Genomic DNA, 22,083 nt, shown 5'->3' with positions numbered 1-22,083 from the left:
ACCACTGCACTCCAGACTGGGCAACAGAGCAAGACTCCGTCTCAAAAAGAAAAAATAAAAATAACCTAGCTGGACATGATGGCGTGCACCTGTAATCCCAGCTACTCTGGAGGCTGAGGCAGGAGAATCACTTGAACCCAGAGGGCAGAGGTTGCAGTGAGCTGAGATCGCACCACTGCATTCACAGCCTTGGTGACACAGTGAGACTCCACCTCAAAAAAAAAACAAAAAAAAAACAACACATCCCATCAGATCTCGTGAGAACTCACTACCGGCTGGGTGCAGTGGCTCACTCCTGTAATACTAACACTTTTAGAGGCCGAAGAGGGCAGATCATTCGAGACCAGCCTGGCCAACATGGTGAAAGCCTCGTCTCTACTAAAAATACAAAAATTAGCTAGGCTGGTTGCGGGCGCCTGCAATTTCAGCTACTAGGGAGGCTGAGGCATGAGAATCACTTGAACCAGGGAGGCGGGGGTTGCAGTGAGCCGAGATCGCACCACTGCACTCCCGTCTGGGCGACAGAATGAGACTCCATCTCAAAAAATAAAAAAAAAATTCGAAGAACTCACTATTATGAGAACAGCATGTGGGAAACTGCCCCCATGATCCCAGTTACCTCCACCTGGTCCCGCTTTGGCATGTGGAGATTATGGGGATTACAATTCGAGATAAGATTTGGGTGGAGACACAGAGCCAAACCATATCAGGTATATATACCCAGTAATGGGATTGATGGGTCGAATGGTAGTTCTGTTTTTAGGTCTTTGTGGAACTGCCTCACTGCTTTCCAGAAAAATTGTTTTTTAAGAGATAAATGGATGTGTTAAACCTTTGTCATTTGGAAACTGGTAGTTTGTCATAAGATCCTTTTTAAAAAAAAAAAAAAGCATTGTAAAAATAAAGTACTATAATCACCTCTCTTAAAAAATCTAGTTTGTTCCACTATATCAGACATATTTCCAAGGTGTATAACAATAGTTTTCAAAGGTATAATAGGTATCACTAAATATAAATGCAGTTTTTTACTTTTCAGTTTTATGTTTAGCAAGACAGAAATGCAAATTGTTGATTATTGATTAAAAGGGTCAGTGTTCTCCGACTTCGTTTTAGGCATCCCATTTCCTGATGAACTCTCCTTTTGTTCCAGTATTTTCTTCTGTGTTTCCACTCTACTGTTTTTTTAATTGTGATTTTAAATACTTTGACACTATATTTTTAATGTTCTTCACACTCTTCATGTCCTCACTGCCTTTATTTTTCCCACTTAGATTTTATCATTCTTTATTATAGTCACATCCTCCTTCATACCGTCAACTTCCTTGCTTCTGTCTTCCTCTTTCATATTCCGTAGGAAAACCCCATACAACCATCTGTCCCATACCTGCAGCAGAGCTGAAAGTGGCTGGAGAAAAATACATACCATAAGGGCTGGGCTTTACTTTTTTTTTTTTTTCCAAGTGGTCCTTTAATGCTGCCTAGCAGTCCCCTTAGTGTATTGTACTCCAGGGTTATTTCCACATCCTAACAAAATTGTTTTATACATTCTCCTCAAAGCTACATTTCCTATCCAGTCTTCACATTTAGCTGATTATCTTGCCTGTTTAATCAGGATAGTCGAAAGAGAATCCTTCAGGGATTAAGCCTACCTACTTATCTAGCTGCAGTTATACTCATATCCTCTATCCGTTTTCTTAACTCCAGTGGCCTCTAAGGCCAATTCTTGTACTTGTGCAGTGAATCTGATCCCTTTTCACCTTCTCAAGAACTTTGTCTCTCAAGTTGTTCTCACTCTCATTACTTCAAAATTTCTTTCTTTTATTAGATAACTCTTACTATTTTGGTAACAGCTCCCATCTTTTAGGAACCCTTTGTGTCAGTCTGGGTTCCCCCAGAGAAACAGAACTAAGAGATATTCTTACATCTCTCTCTGTCTCTCTCTCTCTTTCTCTCTCTCTCTCACACACACACACACACACGTACACATGTTTCACTGATGTGGCTCAGCACAATTGTGGGAACTTGCAAATCGGAAATTTGTAGGGTAGTCCAGCAAGCTGGAAATCAGACAAGAGTCGTGCGGTCGTGAGTCTGAGATCTGTGGAGCAGGCTAGAAGCTCAGGATTTTATTTACTTATTTATTTATTTTAGAGACAGGGTCTCTGTCACCCAGGCTGAAGTGCAGTGGCACAGTCGTAGATTACTGCAACCTTGAACTCCTGGGTTTATGTAATCCTCCCACCTCGGCCTCCCCAGTAGCTGAGACTACAGGTGCACGTCTCAATGCCTAGGTAATTTTTAAATTTTTTGTAGAGATGGAGTCTTGCTATGTTACCCAGGCTGGTCTTGAACTCCTGACCTCCAGTCATCCTTTCACCTCTGCCTCCCAAAGCACTGAGATTACAGATGTGAGCCATCATGCTCAGCCTAGGACTTTATGTTGCAGCCTTGAGGCAAACATTTCCTCTCTAGAAAACCTATTTTTTCTCTTAAGCTTTCAACTAATTGCATGAGACCCACTCACATTATTGAGGGTAATCTCCTTTATTTAAAGGAGATTATAGGTGTTAACCATAGAAAATATCTACAAAATTCCTTCAAGGTGATACCTGCATTAGTGTTTGATTAAGTAATTGACCGTGATAGTCTAGCCATGCCTGGACACATAAGACTAACCGTTACACTGTACCTTGTTCCCTCACGTCCCTCTAGCCCCAGTTTCATTTTTCTCCTTTTCTTTATAGCAGATCTCAGAATTATTTATATTCACTCTCTCCACTCAGTCCTCTCCTATTAGGTTTCTGTCTCTACCACTTCACTACCTCTCCTGTTGAGGTCAGCAGTTACCTTCTTACTGCCCAAATCAGTGAGCAGCTCCAGTTGTCATCTTTTTTTCTTTGGAAAGACACAGCTACCTTTTTTTCTTCTTGGAACACTGTCTTCACTTGTTCTCTGGAATACCACATTGTCCTGGTGATTTTAGAAAGCTAAACAGCAAATATTGAGTTATCTTGACACTCAGTCTTCAGACAATTTTTTTAATGTATTCACTCCTTATTGAATAAAGTGAAAACCAATTTCATAGATATTATTTTTATTAAAAAATAGTGATGAGTAGGAAAATAACATAGTCACATGATTTAAAATTCAAAGTAGACCAGGCACTACGGTTCATCCCTGTAATCCCAACACTTTGGGAGGCTGACGTGGGAGAATCACTTGAGGCCAGGAGTTCAAGACTAACCTGGGCAATATAGTGGGACCCCCATCTCTACAATTTTTTTTTTTTTTTAATTAGCTGGGCACTGTGGTAGCTGTAGTCCCAGCTACTCAGGAGGCTGAGATGAGAGGATCACGAGCCTGGTGGGGGTTGAGGCTGCAGGGAGCTGTGATTGCACCACTGTGCTCTGTTCTGAGTGACAGAGCAAGACCTTGTCTCAAAAGAAAAAAAAAAAAAGTAAAAAAATTTTATATGGTGAAATGTCACTCTTTCACCCATCTCCGACCTTCAAATTAACTTCCTTGAAGACAACCAAAGTTGCCAGTTTCTTAACGTTTTTCTAAACATGTTATATGCAAATAATAGCAAATACACATTCAGTGAGAGGCAGTATGGTGTGTTTAAGAGCTGGGACTATGGAGCAAGGCTGCCTGTACTCAAATTCTGTGTCCACCAATTGCTATGTAACCATCAAGTCTTTTAGCTGATCTGTGCCTCAGTTTTCTCTTAATGTAAAAAGGGACTAATAATAGTACTTCCTTCGTAGATTTGTGAGTTGTAAATGAATAAGTATGTTTATACAGCTTGGAAGAGTGACTGGCACGTAAAAATAAATAATACATTCTTTTGCACAAATGATAGCATATACACATTGTAAGGCTATCTTGTCTGTATTTTTCCATTAACAAATATCTTGGTGATCTTTTGTTTACAACACACAAATAATACCACCTTTTTCTAATTTCCATCTAGTTTTATGGTTCTGAATACCAGTGTCTTTGATAATGACTTCCAAATGTGTGTCTACTAGGCATTTCCACTTACATAACTAATAAAAATATTTCTAATTATCTTTGCCCTTTCTATTTATCTCATTTCCTTCATTGTAATCTAACAAATTCTTTCAGCAGTATTTTTCTTTTTCTTTCTTTTTTTTTTTTTTTGAGGTGGAGTCTTGCTGTGTCTCACAGGCTGGAGTGCAGTGGTGCAGTCTCAGCTTACTGCAGTCTCTACCTCCTGGGTTCAAGCGATTCTCCTGCCTCAGCCTCCCGAGTACCTGGGATTACTGGCGTGCGTCACCACATCCGGGAAATTTTTTTTTTTTTTTTTTTTTTTTCGTATTTTTAGTAGAGACGGGGTTTCACCATGTTGGCCAGGCTGGTCTTGAACTCCTGATCTCCAGTGATCCACCTGCCTCAGCCTCCCAAAGTGCTGGGATTACAGGCGTGAGCCCCCTCGCCTGGCCTGGTATTTTCAAAATACACTTCATATCTAACAATTTCTCTCTACCTATTGGTGCCACTTTAATCTAAGCCAGCATCATTTCACTGAGTTGCCAAAGGCAAAAACCTAAGACTCTTTATTGCAAACTTTGAGCAAAATATTTTCAGCTCTGCCTCACTGCTCCTATTTAGTCTCCCTTCTTCCAGTTTTACTCTCCTATACTCTGGTCACACATCAGTTTAAAATCTAATTCAGACTATTTCACATCACTCCACATTCTCTAGGAGATCTTACCCACTTAGATTTAATTCATGAGCCTTAAGGAGAGGATAGGTTAACTAGATCCTAGTAACTCTCTGTAATCTGGCCTCTTCCTTCCTTTTAAGTATCCTCTTCTGCCTCTGGCTACCTCTGTGCTCCAACCAGACTAAATACTATACTCTGTAGTGAGTACCCTCCTCCCAACAGTTTGTCTTATAACTGTCCCTGGAAAGCTGGTTTGCTGTGGAATCACGTGACCATTCCTTCACTTCATGCTCAAATGTCAAGATCTCAGAGAGGCCTTCCCGAATGACCATCTAAAATAGTACCCCCTTCACGCTCTGATATTTTTACTGTACTTTTTCTTTATAGCACTAATCAGTAACTGACGTGATTTTTTCATTTGCATATTATCTATTCATTTATTGTCTTCTTTTCCTCACTAGAATGTAAAAATCACAAAAGCAAGTTCTTTGTTTTGTTCACTTGTGTATCTCTAATAACTAGAACAATGCTCAGTATATGCTGGATTGTTAGATGAATGGACAGGACTTTAAATAAAGTGCTTCTTTAGCTATGATGAATGACTAGTTTTTAATTACGAATCTGTCACAACCTAGTACTTTTGTAAAATGCGGTGGAAATAGTGTATATGTATTTATTAATGTCGTGTTATTAAAATCAACAGGCATTAAATTGTCAGAATGCTATAAAAATTTCTAAATGTTTTCAATTTTTTGCTTATAATGACCTTCTAATAAACTTGTTGTGGTCAGCACCTATTTGCAGACCACACTGTCAGTACCGCTGTACTAGAACATATTTACCATTTTATAGTCAGCAGTTAAAATGTGAAAGCTAAATGAAGGACGTATTTTTCTCCTTGCTAGACAAGAAGAAGCCACTTAAGAGCTGATGTCACATTACGATGGCTGAATTCTTGCAGGATTATTAACTTACAAAAAGGTTTTGTTAGTAATACCAGGAAAATTTAATCAGTACCAATTCTATGCAGAGATAAGTCTTTTTCAGTGGACTCAATTAAAACATCATAATCCTCATTTTATGTCTGTCATTTAATTTGAGGTTTGTTTTTAATAGCTGTTTATGTGTTATTCAGTGAAGTCTCAGTTTTACAGGTTTAAAAATATTTTATCTCAGTAAACACTGCTGTATTATACCTAATATGTTTCCGAAGATATATTGATCATTTTTTACATGTGTTGTCTGTTTTAGTATGTTGATTACTTTACTGTTTATGTATCTGGGATGGAAGGAGAGTCATTAAAGAATGACATTTGGAGTTTGGGAACTGGGTTCACAAGAAGATATATAGCTGAAAGTAAAAGCTATGAAGTTTTTAAAAAGCCGTGCCTCAGTTTCCACTGCTGAATTGCAACCAGGGTTGGTGTTAATTTTAATGCTTTTCAGCTCCTGGATATTCAAGTCATTTTGCGTTAGGTATCTAGAGGTAGATACTGAATTAAGCTCCTTTGGGTGTCACTTCATATGCTCATAACAAACACTGATAAACTAGTATTATCAACTTGAGTAGTTGGAATGCTCCAGATTCCTCGTCTTTGAGCTGTTGTCTTTCCTTATACAGTTTAATTTTACAAATTATTTTAAACTTTCATAATGTAGTCCAATATACTACTACTGGCAACACACAAAACTCAAAATCACTGTCTTATATTTTGAAACACAAGAATATTTCTCAGTTTACTGTTTGAGACTCTATCACAGGGAAAGAAACATTTTCATTTAATGCATTTCTTATGCAAAAATCCTGAAAAATCCATTTCTGGTCACTAATTTAAATAAATTTGTTTTTCAGGATTTTTGCATTATAATTTTTACATGTAATGGTCACTAACTTAAACACATTTGTTTTTCAGGATGTTTACATTTGTTTTTCAGGTTTCTTACCTTATATTTTGGTTTAAGGACAGCAGCAATTATTTAATAACATAGACCTGATCAAAATGTAGATAGAGTTTCCAAATAACAAATTGAGTATACATGTAGATAGAAATACAGATACAGCATACATACATACTGTATGTATTTAGAAAACACATATGTTTACATATGTAGTTAAGAAAAAATAGGCCGGGTGCGGTGGCTCATGCCTGTAATCTCAGCACTTTAGGAGGCCAAGGTGGGCGGATCACCTGAGGTCGGGAGTTCAAGACCAGCCTGGCCAACATGGTGAAACCCTGTCTCTACTAAAAAATACAGTGATTAGCTGGGCGTGGTGGTGCATGTCTGTAATCCCAGCTACTCGGGAGGCTGAGGCAGGAGAATCACTTGAACCTGGGAGGTGGAGGTTGCAGTAAGCCAAGATTGCACCATTGCACTCCAGCCTGGGCAACAAGAGTGAAACTCCATCTCAAAAAAAAAGAAAAAATAATGAAATTTTATAAACAGCACATGCTTGTTTTTAATTATATGGATATGTTTGCAGATAAATGAATCAGTTCTTCTAAAGCACTGAACAGTTCAGTTTTTTTAATAACCGAATGTTCATACTTGCACATGAATAACCTAAAAGGAACAAAAAGGGGAAATTATTTACCAGCACAAAGTCTCTTGTTCCTTTACCTATATGTCCTATATTTTCACTATCTCAGTGATGAAAACAAATATGAATAGACAGAAGTTTGAGGTTTGTGTCATACCTGTTTGTCAGAGGATGTGAAACAAATTTGAAAGTATTTAATAAGATTTACAAATACAAGTGAACATTTAAAAGTACATTATCACTGTGGCTGGGGAGGAAAGGTCAATTGGAAATTCACAAAGTACATTTTTAATGGACTTTAATGAGTTTGGTAGGATCAGTATGTTTTTCCGGGTTTGGAGGTTGTGCAACTCTCTGAGGTGAGGAACAAAGGGAGAGGACCATCTGTGGGGGTAAAGATCACAAATTGATTGTAAACATCTAAAACATCTAAGGTACCTTTGACACATTTAAGTAAAGGTACTAAGGATGCATTTATATATACTCATATTTGATGATCAGAAGAGAGGTTTAGGCTTGATTAGTGTGCCCTTATGTGTGTATTTTTAGGAGTGGGAGAAAGGAGTTGTTGAAGATGATAGAACTGAAATCCTTTCTTCTGTTAGTTAGGATGAGGCTGTGTTTAAATGGAAAGTGTTAACAAGCCAAGCTGAGGTAGAGAAAATTATGTTGTAGATGAGTTTATTTCTGTAAATTAGTTATCTTTTATTTCAACTTAAATTATGCCTGGGTTGTAAAACAGAAATTCACTAGTTTCATTTCTTCATCCATTGGCTTTATAAATTTGTAATCTTATATGGATAAAGTTTTGATTCATAGGTATTATAATATTTCTTCATTTCATAGCCATGAAGCTCATGACTGCTCTGGTGAATGTTGCCTTAAACCTCAGTATTCATCAGGATAATACCCAGAGACAATATGAAGCCGAGAGAAATAAAATGATTGGGAAGAGAGCCAATGAAAGGTTGGAGTTACTACTTCAGAAACGCAAAGAGGTAAGTTTCATGCCAACTGATGATTTTATGTTCTGTAAATGTGTGGAATATATATGACATTAGTACTTTTTAAGTTCTCTGGAAAAAGGTTTATGCGTATATTTAGTTAGATTATTTGATGTCAGGGTTTCCAAATGAAACTGGAGTGTTCATTGGTGATCATGTAAGTGCCGTCTGATGGCAGAAAGGAATCATAGAACATCTCTGTTTTTGAAAGAAGTTGGTCTGGGAGTTAGGCAACTCAAAAAGGTTATAAGGCTATAGGCTCAAAAAGTATGATAAATACTAAAGTCAGCACTGGGAGCCAGCAAACTACATTTCCAGGAAAAAGCTAAAGGCTACATACTAGCCGATATATAAGGTACTCCTATGAATAAGATTGGTCCCAGTTTTACAATGACTCCTGTGAATAAGATTGGTCTCAGTTTTACAATGACATTTTCATATACGTGTTAAAAATGATTTTATACTGTTTTTTTTTTTGCGGGGGGGGGATGGAGTTTCGCTTTTGTTGCCCAGGCTCAAGTGCAATGGTGCGATCTCGACTCACCGCAACCTCCACCTCCCCAAAAGCAATTCTCGTGCCTTAGCCTCCCAAGTAGCTGGGAGTACAGGCATGTGCCACCACACCTGGCTAATTGTATTTTTAGTAGAGATGGGGTTTCTCCATGTTGGTCAGGCTGGTCTCGAACTTCCAACCTCAGGTGATCTGCCCACCTCGGCCTCCCAAAGTGCTGGGATTACAGGCGTGAGCCACCGTGCCTGGCCTGTACTGGGTTTTTAATAGGAAACATTTTTATTTATCCAATACTACATAAAATCTTAGATCTGCACTATTAGTCTATCTTATAACTTGAAAAAAGAATATCACATTACTGCAAAGGAATTACATATGAATAATAACTTAATGGGTTTATAATAGGCAAGAAAAAGCAACGATGTTTTGATTAAATTATTAGCCATGCTGTATTAGTTTGATAGGGCTGCTGTGACAAAGTACCACAAACTGAATGACTTAAACAAAATAACATTATTATCTCACAGGTTTGCAGGCTAGAATTCCAAGATCAAGGTGTTGGCAGGGCCATCCTCCCTCGGAAGGATGTGTTCCAGGCTTCTCTCCTAGTGTCTGGTAGTTGCTTGGCTGGTGGCAGCATAATTCCAATCTTTGCATGACATTCTTCCTGTGCGTATGTTTGTCTCCAAATTTATTCCCTTCTTAAGGATATCAGTCGTATTGGATTAGGGTCCTCCCCTACTCCAGTATGGCCGCATCTTAATGAATTAAATCTGCCACAGTCCTCTTTCCTAATTTCACATTCTGAGGTATTGGGGTTAGAACTTCAATATACAAATTTTTAAGGAACATAGTTTAACCCTTCACACATACCATACTTGAAATATTATAGAAGTAAATACTAGAGCTGGGCTTTTGTAAGTACTGCTGACTCAGAAATGTATGCCTCTTATAAATTAATTAGTTTTTATATGATAAATGCAATAAAAGTAATTTTTAACACTTGGAGGAAGTTGCAGAAATTTGAATGGTTTGCAATAAAAGTATTCCCAAACTTATTTTAATAAAGCCTGAAACAAAACATACAGCAAAAGAATAAATCTGAGGGAATTTTATTATCACATTCATGTATGTAGTAAAAGCAAATATTTCACTGAATATTACTATACAGTAAATTACAGAATAAATTAGAATAATAAATACCACCTTGAATGTAATTCAGTGCTGTTGTTGTTTTTGAGTAATAATAATCACAAACTTTAACTCTGATCAGTTTTGTTGCCTGAAATTCGTATCTTTGCCATAGATATTATTTATTTTGTTACTGTACTTCACCATAAGTAGCCAGGATCCTTTTTATCTTCTGTTATACCTCTTATTTTGGGAATGTGGTCTGCTGTCTGTTACAGGCTAGTGAGATGCAGAGTAATGTTTGGATACATTAGATGGAGTAGGAAGTTACTTTTAGAACAGTAAATATGTTAATTAGGGATGTTCCTTTAACCAAGAAAGGCAAAACCAAACCCAGGGACCTGATTTGGACAGAAGAGTTCTGTTCCTAAGGCAGATGATATTTCGGAGATAGGAATCTGACAACACTTAGCTATACCACCACTCCTTGTTTGTCATTGTAAAGTTTGTGTCTAGAGAGAGACAGTGAAAAATTCTAAAACCAATATGATATAAATGTAAAGGAGTAATGGAAATATACTGGTATTTTCACACATCTGTGCTACAAGTGAGAAAATGATTGAAAACTACCCAGAATGAGAATAACCAGGAATTAAAAACAATTGGAGCTGTCCCTTCCAAATAAAATGATCAGTATTTCAATTAATATATATTTTTTCATTTCAGCTGCAAGAAAATCAGGATGAAATCGAAAATATGATGAACTCTATTTTTAAGGGTATATTTGTTCATAGATACCGGTAAGAGATTTTAAAAATAATTTTGAAGGCTTTTCACTTAAACAATTATTGATTTTTTTTGTGGCCCAGGCTAACTGTAAAACTCACTAATTATGATTTGTGTTTTGTTTTCTGGAAAACAACTTTGGCTGTCAATGTCACACTACAACTATAGAAGAAATTGTATGACTACTGCCACTACCACTGTTATACTCTTCCAAATTCAGAACATATGCTGTTGGAAGTAGCTTATGTACTTGGATTTATACCGATGGAATATTAATTAATAGGATCATAAACTAATGTAGCTTTAATAAGATATTCTTGTTTTCACATTTAAAAAATTAAATGCCCTACTTCTTGCTCTGTGGTACTCATTTTGTTCCATGGGCAAATTAATAATTAAAAAAAAAAAAAACCTGTGTGAAGCTGGGCGAAAAGAGGACAGAGAAGGACACCCCCGCAGTTAATGCAACAACTATATCTTCATTCTTGTTTCCTTTCAGATAAACACATTGAAATAAAAGCTGTTAGCAAAATATTTTTGTTATCCTCCATTGCAAATGATTTTAGTTTGTCTTTCTGTGAAGCCCAGGAACCTTAAAAACACTAACTACATTGTAAAAGAGCATATTTTACATTGAATGAATGAATCATATACATATACTTGTTACCTTCTGTTGATTAGATGTGATGTGTGTAAGTAGATAGACAAAGATAATAAATAGAAGCACTGTTTTTGGACCCATTTGAGAGTGTATTTGGCTAATTAATATAGAGCAGTGGGATGTGGTTGCTCATCCCTAACACTTTGGGAGGCTAAGGTGGGAGGATCACTTGAGGCCAGGCATTAAAGACTGTGTCTCTACAGAAAATTTAAAAATCAGCCCGGTGTGGTAGTGTGCGCTTGTAGTCCCAGCTACTCGGGAGGCTGAGGTGGGAGGATTGCCTGAACCAGAGGGTCAAGGCTGCAGTGAGCCTTGATTGCGCCACTGCACTCCAGTCTGGGTGACAGAACGAGACCCTGTCTAAAACAAAACAAAGAAATACACACATACACAGCTGACCTTTGAACAACGGGTTTGAACTGCAAGAATTGCCTGTAAACCATTTGTTTCTAACTAAACACGGATTGAAAATACAGTATTTGTGGGATATGAAACCTGTTTATGTGGAGGTCTAACTTGTTGAATATGGGGATTACTCAGAGACAGCTGTGGTACTTGAGTATGCATGGATTTTGCTATATGTGAGCAGTCTGAGAAGCAATCCCCCATGTATACCAAGTGGCAAGTTGTGTGTGTGTGTGTGTGTATCTGTTTGATAATTTGTTTCAATGGAACTTAAACATTTTAACCAAAAGAATAAAATGTTCTTTTGAAATAGGTCCAGGGCTTTTATGTTGAGTGTGGATTGTCTGATTGGAGTTTTATGTTTGCTTTCTTGCATATACTGCATGTATAACATGTTATTGATATATTTGTTTTAAAAAGAACGAGGATTTCCATATACCTGCCATGCAGTCTTTGTTTTTTTTTTTTTTTTTACTGCAACTTTATGGAGGTATAATTCACATAAATAAACTGCACATTTAAGTGCATAATTTGATGAGTTTTGACATATATACACCTATAAAACCGCCACCACAAGTGAGATAATGAATCTCTCCATCATCAAGAAATTCAAGTGCCAAGTTTTCTCATGGCACTTTGTAACTCCTTTCTACCTCCCTTCCTGTTGTTCTACCTTTCCATCATCCTCAAGCAAGCATTGATGTGCTGATTATTTACATTTTCTAGAATTTTATAGAAATGGAATTATACAGCATATCTGGGGGGTTTTTTTTGCAGGCGGATCTGGCTTCTTTGAACAACATCAGAGTTTTTTTTATCATTGAATGCGTTGCTAGCTGTGTGTGTGTGTGTGTGTGTGTGTGTGTGTGTATATATATATATATTTTTTTTAAGATGGAGTTTTGCTCTTGTTGTCCAGGCTGGAGTGCACTGGCACAATGTTGGCTCACTGCAACCTCCGCCTCCCGGGTTCAAGTGATTGTCCTGCCTCAGCCTTCCAAGTAGCTGAGATTACAGGCATGCTCCGCCACGCCCAGCTAATTTTGTATTTTTAGTAGAGACGGAGTTTCTCCCTGTTGGTCAAGCTGGTCTCGAACTCCTGACCTCAGGTGATCTGCCTGCCTTGGCCTCCCAAAGTGCTGGGATTATAGTCATGAGCCACCATGCCTGGCCTAGCTGTAGTATTTTCATAGATGCCCCTTATCAGATTGAGGAATTTTTTTTTTTTTTTTTTTTTTTGAGATGGAGTCACGCTCTGTTGCCCAGGCTAGAGTGCAGTGGCGCGATCTCGGCTCACTGCAAGCTCCACCTCCTGGGTTCACACCGTTCTCCTGCCTCAGCCTCCCAAGTAGCTGAGAGTACAGGCGCCTGCCACCACGCCCAGCTAATTTTTTTTTTTTTTTTTTTTTTTTTTTTACTAGCCATCCTGGCTAACACGGTGAAACCCCAGGATGGTCTCGATCTCCTGACCTGGTGATCTGCCTGCCTCGGCCTCCCGAAGTGCTGGGATTACAGGCATGAGCCATCGCGCCTGGCTGGAAGTTTCTTTTTATTCCTAGTTTTCTGAGAGTTTTTATTAGGAATATATCTTGGATTTTGTCAAATCTTTTTCTTCATCTATTGAGATCAGTGTATTTTATTTTTTAAAGACTTAATGTAGTGAATTTGTTTATGTTCAGATGTTAACATGAACGCATAGAGTAAAGCCCACATTATCATGATATGTTGTTACCTACATATGGTTGGATGTGATTTGCTGAGTTTTTCTAAGAATTTCTGCATCTATGTTCAAGAGGGATAAATAGCTCTAACTTTATTTTAATGAATATCACTGTCTACCTTTGTTAGCAGGGTAATGCTGGCCTTGTAGATTGAGTTACAGTGTATTCTCTCTTCTTTAATTTTCTCGGTGAGTTTAATAGAATTGGTATTATTTCTTCTTCAGATAAGAGTTCTACCATTGGAGCCTAGAATTTTCTTTGCAGGAAGGTTTTTAAGTATGAATTTTCTCCAGCAGATATAGGGCTGTTGAGGTTATCTGTTGTTCCTGAGTAACCTTTGGTAGTTTATGTCTTATAAGAAATTAGTACATTCACCTTGGTGGTTGAGTTCTATTAAAAAAAATCAGCATAAAGTTGGTCATAATATTGGTAATTTAACATCTCTCTCTCTCTCTCTCTCTCCCACTCCTTTTCCTCCTGCTTCCTTCCCGCCTTTCTCTTTTCATTGTTCAGTGTATGTGGAGCTATTTTATCTTATTTTATATTGAATTTTTCTGTTATTTTTGTTTTCTATTTCATTGATTTCTGTCCTTTATTTCCTTTCGTCTGCTTACTTTGGGTTTCACTTCTTCAGCTGTTCTTAGTTTCTCAACGTAGAATTTGAGGTCATTGATTTGACACTTTTTTTCTAATAAGGGAATTTACTCCTATAAATTTTTTAAAGCACTGCTTTAGCTATGTGTCCTAAATTTGGATATATTGCATTTTTATTTAGTTCAAAATACTGTCTAGTTTCCTTTTTGATTTTTTTGTTTCACCCATGGATTATTTTGAAGCATGGCATTTAGTGTGCAGATATTTGAGGATTTTCTAGATGTCTTTCTGCTATTAATTTCTAATTTAATTTCAATGTAGTCAAAGAACATAGTTTGTATGATTTGAATGCTTCTAAATTTATTGAGATTTGTGTGAGACCCACAGTAAACTCTATCTTGGTGAATGTTTCATTTCCTCAAGAAAATAAGGTATATTCTGCTTTTGTTGGCTAGTGTCTTATACCAGTTAGGTCAAATTGGTTAATAGTGTTGTTCAAGTCTTCTCTCTCCTTACTGATTTTCTGTCTGTTTATTCTAACAATGATTAAGAAGGGTTTTATAGGAGTACTTTCTGTGTTTTTTTTGGGGTTTTTTGTTTGTTTGTTTTTTGAGACGGAGTCTCCCTCTTGTTGCCCAGGCTGGAGTGCAGTGGTACAATCTCAGCTCACCGCAACCTCTGCCTCACAGATCCAAGTGGTTCTCCTGCCTCAGCCTCCCAAGTAGCTGGGATTACAGGCGTGCACCACCATGCCCAGCTAATTTTTTTTTCTTTTTTCTTGAGGCGGAGTCTCGCTCTGTCACCCAGGCTGGAGTGCAGTGGTGCGCGGTCCCTGCTTGCTGCAAGCTCCGCCTCCCGGGTTCATGCCATTTCTGCCTCAGCCTCCCGAGTAGCTGGGACTACAGGCACCTGCCACCATGCCTGGCTAATTTTTTTGTATTTTTAGTAGAGACGGGGTTTCACCGTGTTGTCCAGGATGATCTCCATCTCTTGACCTCCCGAGCCACCCGCCTCAGCCTCCCAATGTGCTGGAATTATAGGTGTGAGCCACCGCGCCTGGCCCTAATTTTGTATTTTTAATAGAGGCGGAGTTTCACCATGTTGGTAAGGCTGGTCTCGAACTCCTGACCTCAAGTGATCCACCCACCTCGGCCTCCCAAAGTGCTGGGATTACAGACATAAGCCACCGTGCCATCCATGCCACCACACCCGGCTGATATTCTTGATATAAGTTCGTGAACAGATGTATAGCTTTTTTTCATTTTCTTAATGGTGAGCTTTACAGAGCAAATGTTTTCAATTTGTGTGGCCCAGTTTATGAGTTTGTCTTCTGTGGTCATGCTTTTGGTATCTGTGAACATTGCCTAACCCCTAAGATTTCTTCTGTGTTTTATTTTAGAAGTTTAATCATTTTGTCTCTTCTGTTAAGGCGTATGAACCTTTAAAATTGAATTTTTAATTCAATTTTGGTACATGATGTGATATAAGGGCAGAAGTCTACTTTTTGCATACAAATTTTCAGTTTTCCCAGCACCATTTAATGACAAACTACCCTTCCCCAATTGAATTACTGTGCCATCTCTCTTGAAGATGAATTAACCATAAACGCAAGGTTCCGTTTTTGGATTTTCTGTCTATCCTTACACTGATACCACCCGCATTGAGTATGCCTTAGATGAGCTTTTAAAATTAGGTAGTGTAAGTTGTCTTATTTTATTCTTCTTTTTCAAAAATTTTTTGACTGGTATAGATTCTTTGCATTTCTGTATAAATCTTAGGGTCAGCTTGTCAATTTTTGAACAAAAGCTTCTGAAATTATCTTAGGGATTGTAATGACTTTGTAAACCAATTTGGAGAGAATTAACCTCTTAACAATATTGAATTTATTCCTTAAGGGGGAAACAATTAGACTTTGAAATTAGGCACGATGTTATTAACTGTAAGTTTTGTGTAGATACCCTTTAGTAGGATGAGGAATTTACTTCTAGCCTGATTTGTTGGGTGTTTTTGTCATGATGGATTGATGTATTTCTTTATTTTTTCTGTTTTGAATGAGGTGGCCATGCAGGTTTTTTCTTTTATTATATTAATATAGTGTATTGTGTTCATTGATTTTCAGATATTATACCAACCTTGCATTCTGGGAGAAATTCCACATGGTCATGGTATACAATCCTTTTTATATGCTACTGTATTCAGTTTGCTAGTATTTTGTTAAGGATTTGTGCATTTACTTTCATAAGGAGTAACAGTGTCAATACTAGCCTTACAGAATACACTGGGAACCGTTCTTCCAGCTGTTTTCTGAAAGAATTTATGAAGGATTGGTAATATTTCTATGTTTGGTAGAATTCAGCAGAGAAGCCCTTTAATCCTAGGCTCTTCTTTGTATAAAGATTTTTAATTACTGATTCAATTTACTTTATATATCCTGATTTTTTTTTAATTTTGTTTTTTATTAATTTATTTTCTTGAGACAGGGTCTCTCTCTGTCACCCTGGCTGGAGTGCAGTGGCACAATCACAACTCCGTAGAACCTCAATGTCCTGGGCTCAAGCAGTCCTCCTGCCTCAGCTCCCAAGTAGCTAGGACTGCAGGCAAGCTCCACCACACCTGGCCAATTTTTTATTTTTTCTAGAAACTAGGGCTTCTCCCTATTTTGCCCAGAATGGTTAGAACTCTTGACCTCAAGCAGTCCTTCTGCCTCAGCCTCCCAAAGTACTAGGATTATAGGTGTGAGCCACTGCACCCTGCACACCGCCAGATTTTTGTTGTTTTTGAGTCAGATTTGGTAATTTGTATTTCTCAGGCAATATGTCTATTTCATGCAAATTGTAAATTTAATGGCATAATGTTATTCATAATATTTTGTAGTCGTTTTAATTTTTGGGGGGTTGTCAGCCCCCTTATTTATTCTTGTGGGATTTGCGTCTTCTCTTTTGTCTTTCTCAGTCTCACTGTAAGTTTCAGTTTTGTTGATCTTTTCAAATAATAATGGACTTGTAATTTTGTTGGCTTTCTCTGTTTTTTATTTCCTTGATTTATGTTTCCATATTATTTGTTTTTTTTTTTTGTTGTTTTTTGTTTGTTTTTTTGGAGACAGGATCTCGCTCTGTTGTCCAAGCTGGAGTGCAATGTCATGATCATTGCTCACTGCAGCCTTGACCTCACGGGCTCAAGCAGTACTCCCACCTCAGCCCCCTGAGTGGTTGGGACTACAAGCACACATCACTATGCCTGGCTAATTTTTGTTATTTTTGTAGAGTCAGGGTTTGGCCATGTTGTCCAGGCTTGTGTTGAACTCCTGGGCTCAAGTGATGCACCTGCTTCAGCCTCCCAAAGTGATGGGATTACAGGTGTGAGCCATCCTTTGCTGATCTTTTTGTTTTGGTTTGGTTTGGTTTTTTTGAGACAGGGTTTTACTCTGTCATCCAGGTGGGAGTGCAGTTGCACAATCACAGCTCACACTTCAGCCTCAACATCCTGGGCTCAGGTGATCTTCCCACCTCAGCCTCCTGAGTAGCTGGGACTACAGGCACACACTACCATACCTGGTTAATTTTTTGTATTTTTAGTAGAGATGAGGTTTCACCATGTTGCCCAGGCTGGTCTCAAATTCCTGGGCTCAAGCCATCTACCAGCCTCAGCCTCCCAAAGTGCTGTGATTAGGCGTGAACTATCATGCCTGGCCTAATTGTTTCTTAAGTTGAAAACTAAAATTATTCATTTTATATCCTTCCTCCTTTCTCAGCTCCCCTTATAAGCTCTAAATTTTCCACAAAGCACTGCTCTAGCCTAGCTTCATTTTCTTGTCCTTCCTTTGTGCTATTATTGTCATATATATTTTGTCTACATTAGTTACTAACCCACCTGTACAGCATTATTTGCAGAGTGTTCAGTCATCTCTTAACAAAATTAGGAGGAGAAAATACACTGTCTTCTAATTTACTGTCTTGTTAACATTTTTGACATTCTTCATTTTTTCCTGTGGAATTTAGTTATTGTATCGTGTTATTTCCTTTCAGTTTGAAGGATTTCATTTTGTGTCCCTTGTAAGGTAAATTTTACCCTGCTTAAACTGTTAAATGGCATGTATATATCTGGGGGCAGTCTTAGGGCTCACCTTGTGTTATCCCCTCTCAGAGATTACCATTCTGCTCTGACTGATAATCCAACATCTAAAAATCATTTTGTGCAATTTGGTTTTTGTTTTCATTTACTTTTTTCAAGTGAGAGCATAAATTCTGTCCATCTTGGCTCCGTCATGCAGTCTTGAATTCAGAATCCTTATTTTTATGATTTTCTGTCAGTCTGTAACACCAGTATTTATTTTAATGACTCACCTTTGTTGAGTCTTGATAAAGCTTTTAACCTATTATCCTTGTAGAAACAACAGTTATTTAATTTCTTACTGTTACAATGTTGATTTGCATTTTATTTAATCAGACCTTGCATAAACTAGTATTGGATCTGTCACAGCCTGACTGAACTATTCAAAACTAGAATACAAGTGTAGTTGAGAATGTGACCTACTTGGCAAAAGTGATCAGCATGCCATGGATACTAATCATTAATATCCATAAGTATCACTCAGTCTACATTATTGATTAATAGGAGATATTACTGCACATACTGGAAGTAGTAGGTACTATGCAGAGATATCACTTTAAGTTACCACTTGTGTCCCACTTACCACCATCCACTTCAAACAAATTTGATTTTTTTGTTTTTTTGTTTTGTTTTGTTTTTGAGACAGTCTTGCTCTGTCTCCCAGGCTGGAGTGCAGCAGCGTGATCTTGGGCTGATTGCAGCCCCCGCCTCCTGGGTTCAGGTGATTCTCCTGCCTCAGCCTCCTGAGTAGCTGGGATTACAGGTGTGCGCCACCATCCTCAGCTAATTTTGTATTTTTAATAGAGACAGGGTTTCACCATGTTGGCCTGGCTGGTCTTGAACTCCTGACCTCAGGTGATCTTCCCGCCTCGGGCTCCCAACGCGCTGGGATTACAGGTGTGAACCACTGCACCCAGCCAACAAATTGGATTTTAATCTGTATGCTGCTAGATCTAAGTAATCATTTACAGTAAGTAAGGAGACCAGAAGAATGTGTTTTCTAAGTGAATCCTTGTGGTATTGCTTAAGTCTAGAATTTGGGAAACTGTACCTCAGACCAAATGATCAGTTTCTTCCACAAATAAATGGCAGATAATAAGAACCAGGGGATGTAAAAACACAAAATGCTGAATGTGAAAAACACTCACAAATTCATATTTAATGAACAGGATAATACTTTAGAATGTTGAGGAGACAATTAGTGAATTGGAATGTAATACTGAGGAATTTACCCAGATCACAGTAATAAAGGGATAAAAAGATATGGACGGACCTTTCTGATATGGGAAGGGTAGTGTCAAGACACTTCATCGGTCCTTTAAAAAGAAGTTTCAGGAAAAGAGAGAAGCCCTTGGTCATGGTAATGTGTACCTGTAGTCCCAGCTACATAGGAGGATGAAATGGTAAGACTGCTTGAGCCCAGGAGTTCCAGGGTGCAGTGAACTATAATCAAGCCACTGCACTCCAGCCTGAACGACAGAGCAAGACCCCATGTCTAAAAAAATAGATAAATAGAAAGAAATGTATTAGAGAGAAGCAGTACTAGTGAGTATAATTTTATAAAATTAGTTAAACAGAAACTTCAGATTAAAAAAACTTAATGAGTGCTGAGTAGGTTAGGAAGTATATTCTACATCTAGACATACCATAGTGAAAATGAAAAACATCAAAGATGAAGACAAAATTATAAAAGCAACCAGAAAGATTGTTATTTCAGTAATGGTAAAAGAATAACAAAGTCATTAGGCCATAAGGACAAACTTACTCAGAGGACAGATTTAAGTACTTTTGAGAAGATGAAAAACAGATGTCTTTAAGACTAGTTGAGTCTTTTCATCATTTTATATTACAATGAAACCTTTCAGAATCATGTTTTCAGAGCTATTCTTATACAATACCATAATAGGATTTATTCTGAACAAACTGTTATTCCATTATTTTAATCTTCTTCCTAATATTTCATCTTTGATCTAATGTGGGGGTCAGGTTGCTAGTTAAAATGTAAGTATTAATTAGAGGATATTTTTCTTTGAAAGCTAATGTATCTTTGACATCTAATTTTTAATCTTATTAAATCCTGAAATTCTGTTAATAGTAAACTATTAAGGCATAATACAGGGTAACAGATAGCCATACACCTTCTCTGTATGAGACTCTTAGTGATGCAATGCCTTTCTGTGTATTTTGCCACTGTTTTTACTTATTAATAATTAGCAACAAAAATGAGATGAAAAATAGTTTTATAAACTTGCCACATTTTCAGTACATCTAAAATAACTCTAGCAGTCGGGTACGGTAGCTCACACCTGTAATCCCAGCACTTTGGGAGGATCACTTGAGGTCAGGAGTTCGAGACCAGCCTAGCCAACATGGCGAAACCCTGTCTCTACTAATAATACAAAAAAAAAGGGTGTGATGGTCCGTGCCTGTAATCCCAGCTACTCAGGAGGCCGAGGCAGGAGAATCGCTTGAACCCGGGAGGTGGAGGTTGCAGTGAGCCAAGATTGTGCCACTGCACTCCAGCCTGGGCGATGGAGTAAGATTCTGTCTCAAAAAAATTAAATTAAATTAAATTAAAACTAAAATTACTTACTCTAGTAAGCCTGAAATAATAAATGAAATATTTGTATTTAATTTGTAAACAAGACAGTTTCAGCTCTTCAGGTTTACTCTTACACATTACTTTCAAAAGCCTTCCTTGACCACCTTCTCTCCTCTCCATTTGACGTGCTTCTGTGTTCTCTGTAACACTCTTTACTAACTTTCAGCACTCACTAAGGTAGTATTTATTTTAATCATCTTATTGTAAGTTAGGGTCTCTATTCTCAAGTTCTTAGTCTAATAAAGGATACAGTATGACTTTTCTGTAATTCTTTCAGCTATTTCTTTCTCCCTATGCTATTTCATACCAAAAAATTCTCTATAATTATTCTATTTTGGAAAATGTGATTTTTTTTTTCCTCCCAGTCTAATCTTAGTGATAAAATTGGTTGAGACCTGAATTCACTGGTTGCTGCAATTTAAAGAGTGTGCCTTTTTTGGCCATTCATAATTATTTCTCCCTCTGGAGCCCTCATGAGATTCCTTGTACATGAGCAATAATTATGAGTGTCAAAACGTCCATATTAGCTAAGCATGGTTTTTGAAATTTGTATTATAGTCATTTTAATTTAGTCTGCATCCTTGCTGGAAAAGCATCCGTAAGGCTAGTACAAGAAACATTTAATTAAAATTCACTGGAGTTCAACTTCATTTTGTTATAAGCAGAAAATAATTAAACTTCCATCTGCTGAGAAAGTAATCCAATGAAAGCTTAGGTCCAGATACCATATTAAAGGGTTATGTTCTCCCCAAAAGGATACATTGTAATGATCAATAATTAGATAAGTTTTTCATAGACGCAAACATGATCATTCTTTTATGCTGTAAAATAGAGTTACCACAAAGGATTAATAGAATTGCACCTGAATTATTCTTTTCTAGTTCTTTTTCTTTCTTTGAGTTTCCAAGTAAAGCCTTCATGTTTAGTTTTTAATTTCAAGGCCTGAATGCTAGGATGTTGTAAAAATTAGTCTGTCTTATGATTGTCTTTATTCCTTTCCTCTTGTCTTACTATTTTTTGCACCCCCTGCATTACTCTTTGCTTTGGATGCTCCCAGATGCCTTAGCTAGACATCTTTCTTAAATGTGGTGAGGCTATTGGAAATAGAGATTAGTTGTTTAAAAATAAATTTAATATGAAAACATAAAAATTGGAGGACTCTTATGTATGAGGAAGTATGTTTATATCAAAAGATATGTCGTAATCAAATCAGGGATATTTAGACTTACACTGCACTTTTATTTTATACTGCATCTCCTTGAATATACTATTCGTTCCTGGAGAGCAAGAAAGCAAATATCTAATAATAATAGGAATCACAGAAGAACT

At 37.4% G+C, this 22,083-nt stretch overlaps 1 protein-coding gene across 11 annotated transcripts in view; it reads left to right on the top strand.

Annotated features, from left to right (window-relative positions):
- STAG1 (STAG1 cohesin complex component) overlaps positions 1–22,083 on the top strand; it is a 406,778-nt gene that overhangs the window by 238,393 nt on the left and 146,302 nt on the right. For all 11 annotated transcript variants that reach the window (XM_054482540.2, XM_063662185.1, XM_063662190.1 and 8 more), the window contains 2 exons: positions 8,076–8,227; positions 10,602–10,675. In XM_054482540.2, coding sequence (XP_054338515.1) covers positions 8,076–8,227; positions 10,602–10,675 — 226 coding nt within the window. The remainder of the gene's footprint in view (positions 1–8,075; positions 8,228–10,601; positions 10,676–22,083) is intronic.

This window comes from Pongo pygmaeus, chromosome 2 (genome assembly GCF_028885625.2).
Source record: "Pongo pygmaeus isolate AG05252 chromosome 2, NHGRI_mPonPyg2-v2.0_pri, whole genome shotgun sequence".
NCBI classification, from domain to species: Eukaryota; Metazoa; Chordata; class Mammalia; order Primates; family Hominidae; genus Pongo; species Pongo pygmaeus.
Note: the sequence above shows the minus strand (reverse complement) of the source record. Positions and strands in the feature narration are given on the sequence as shown.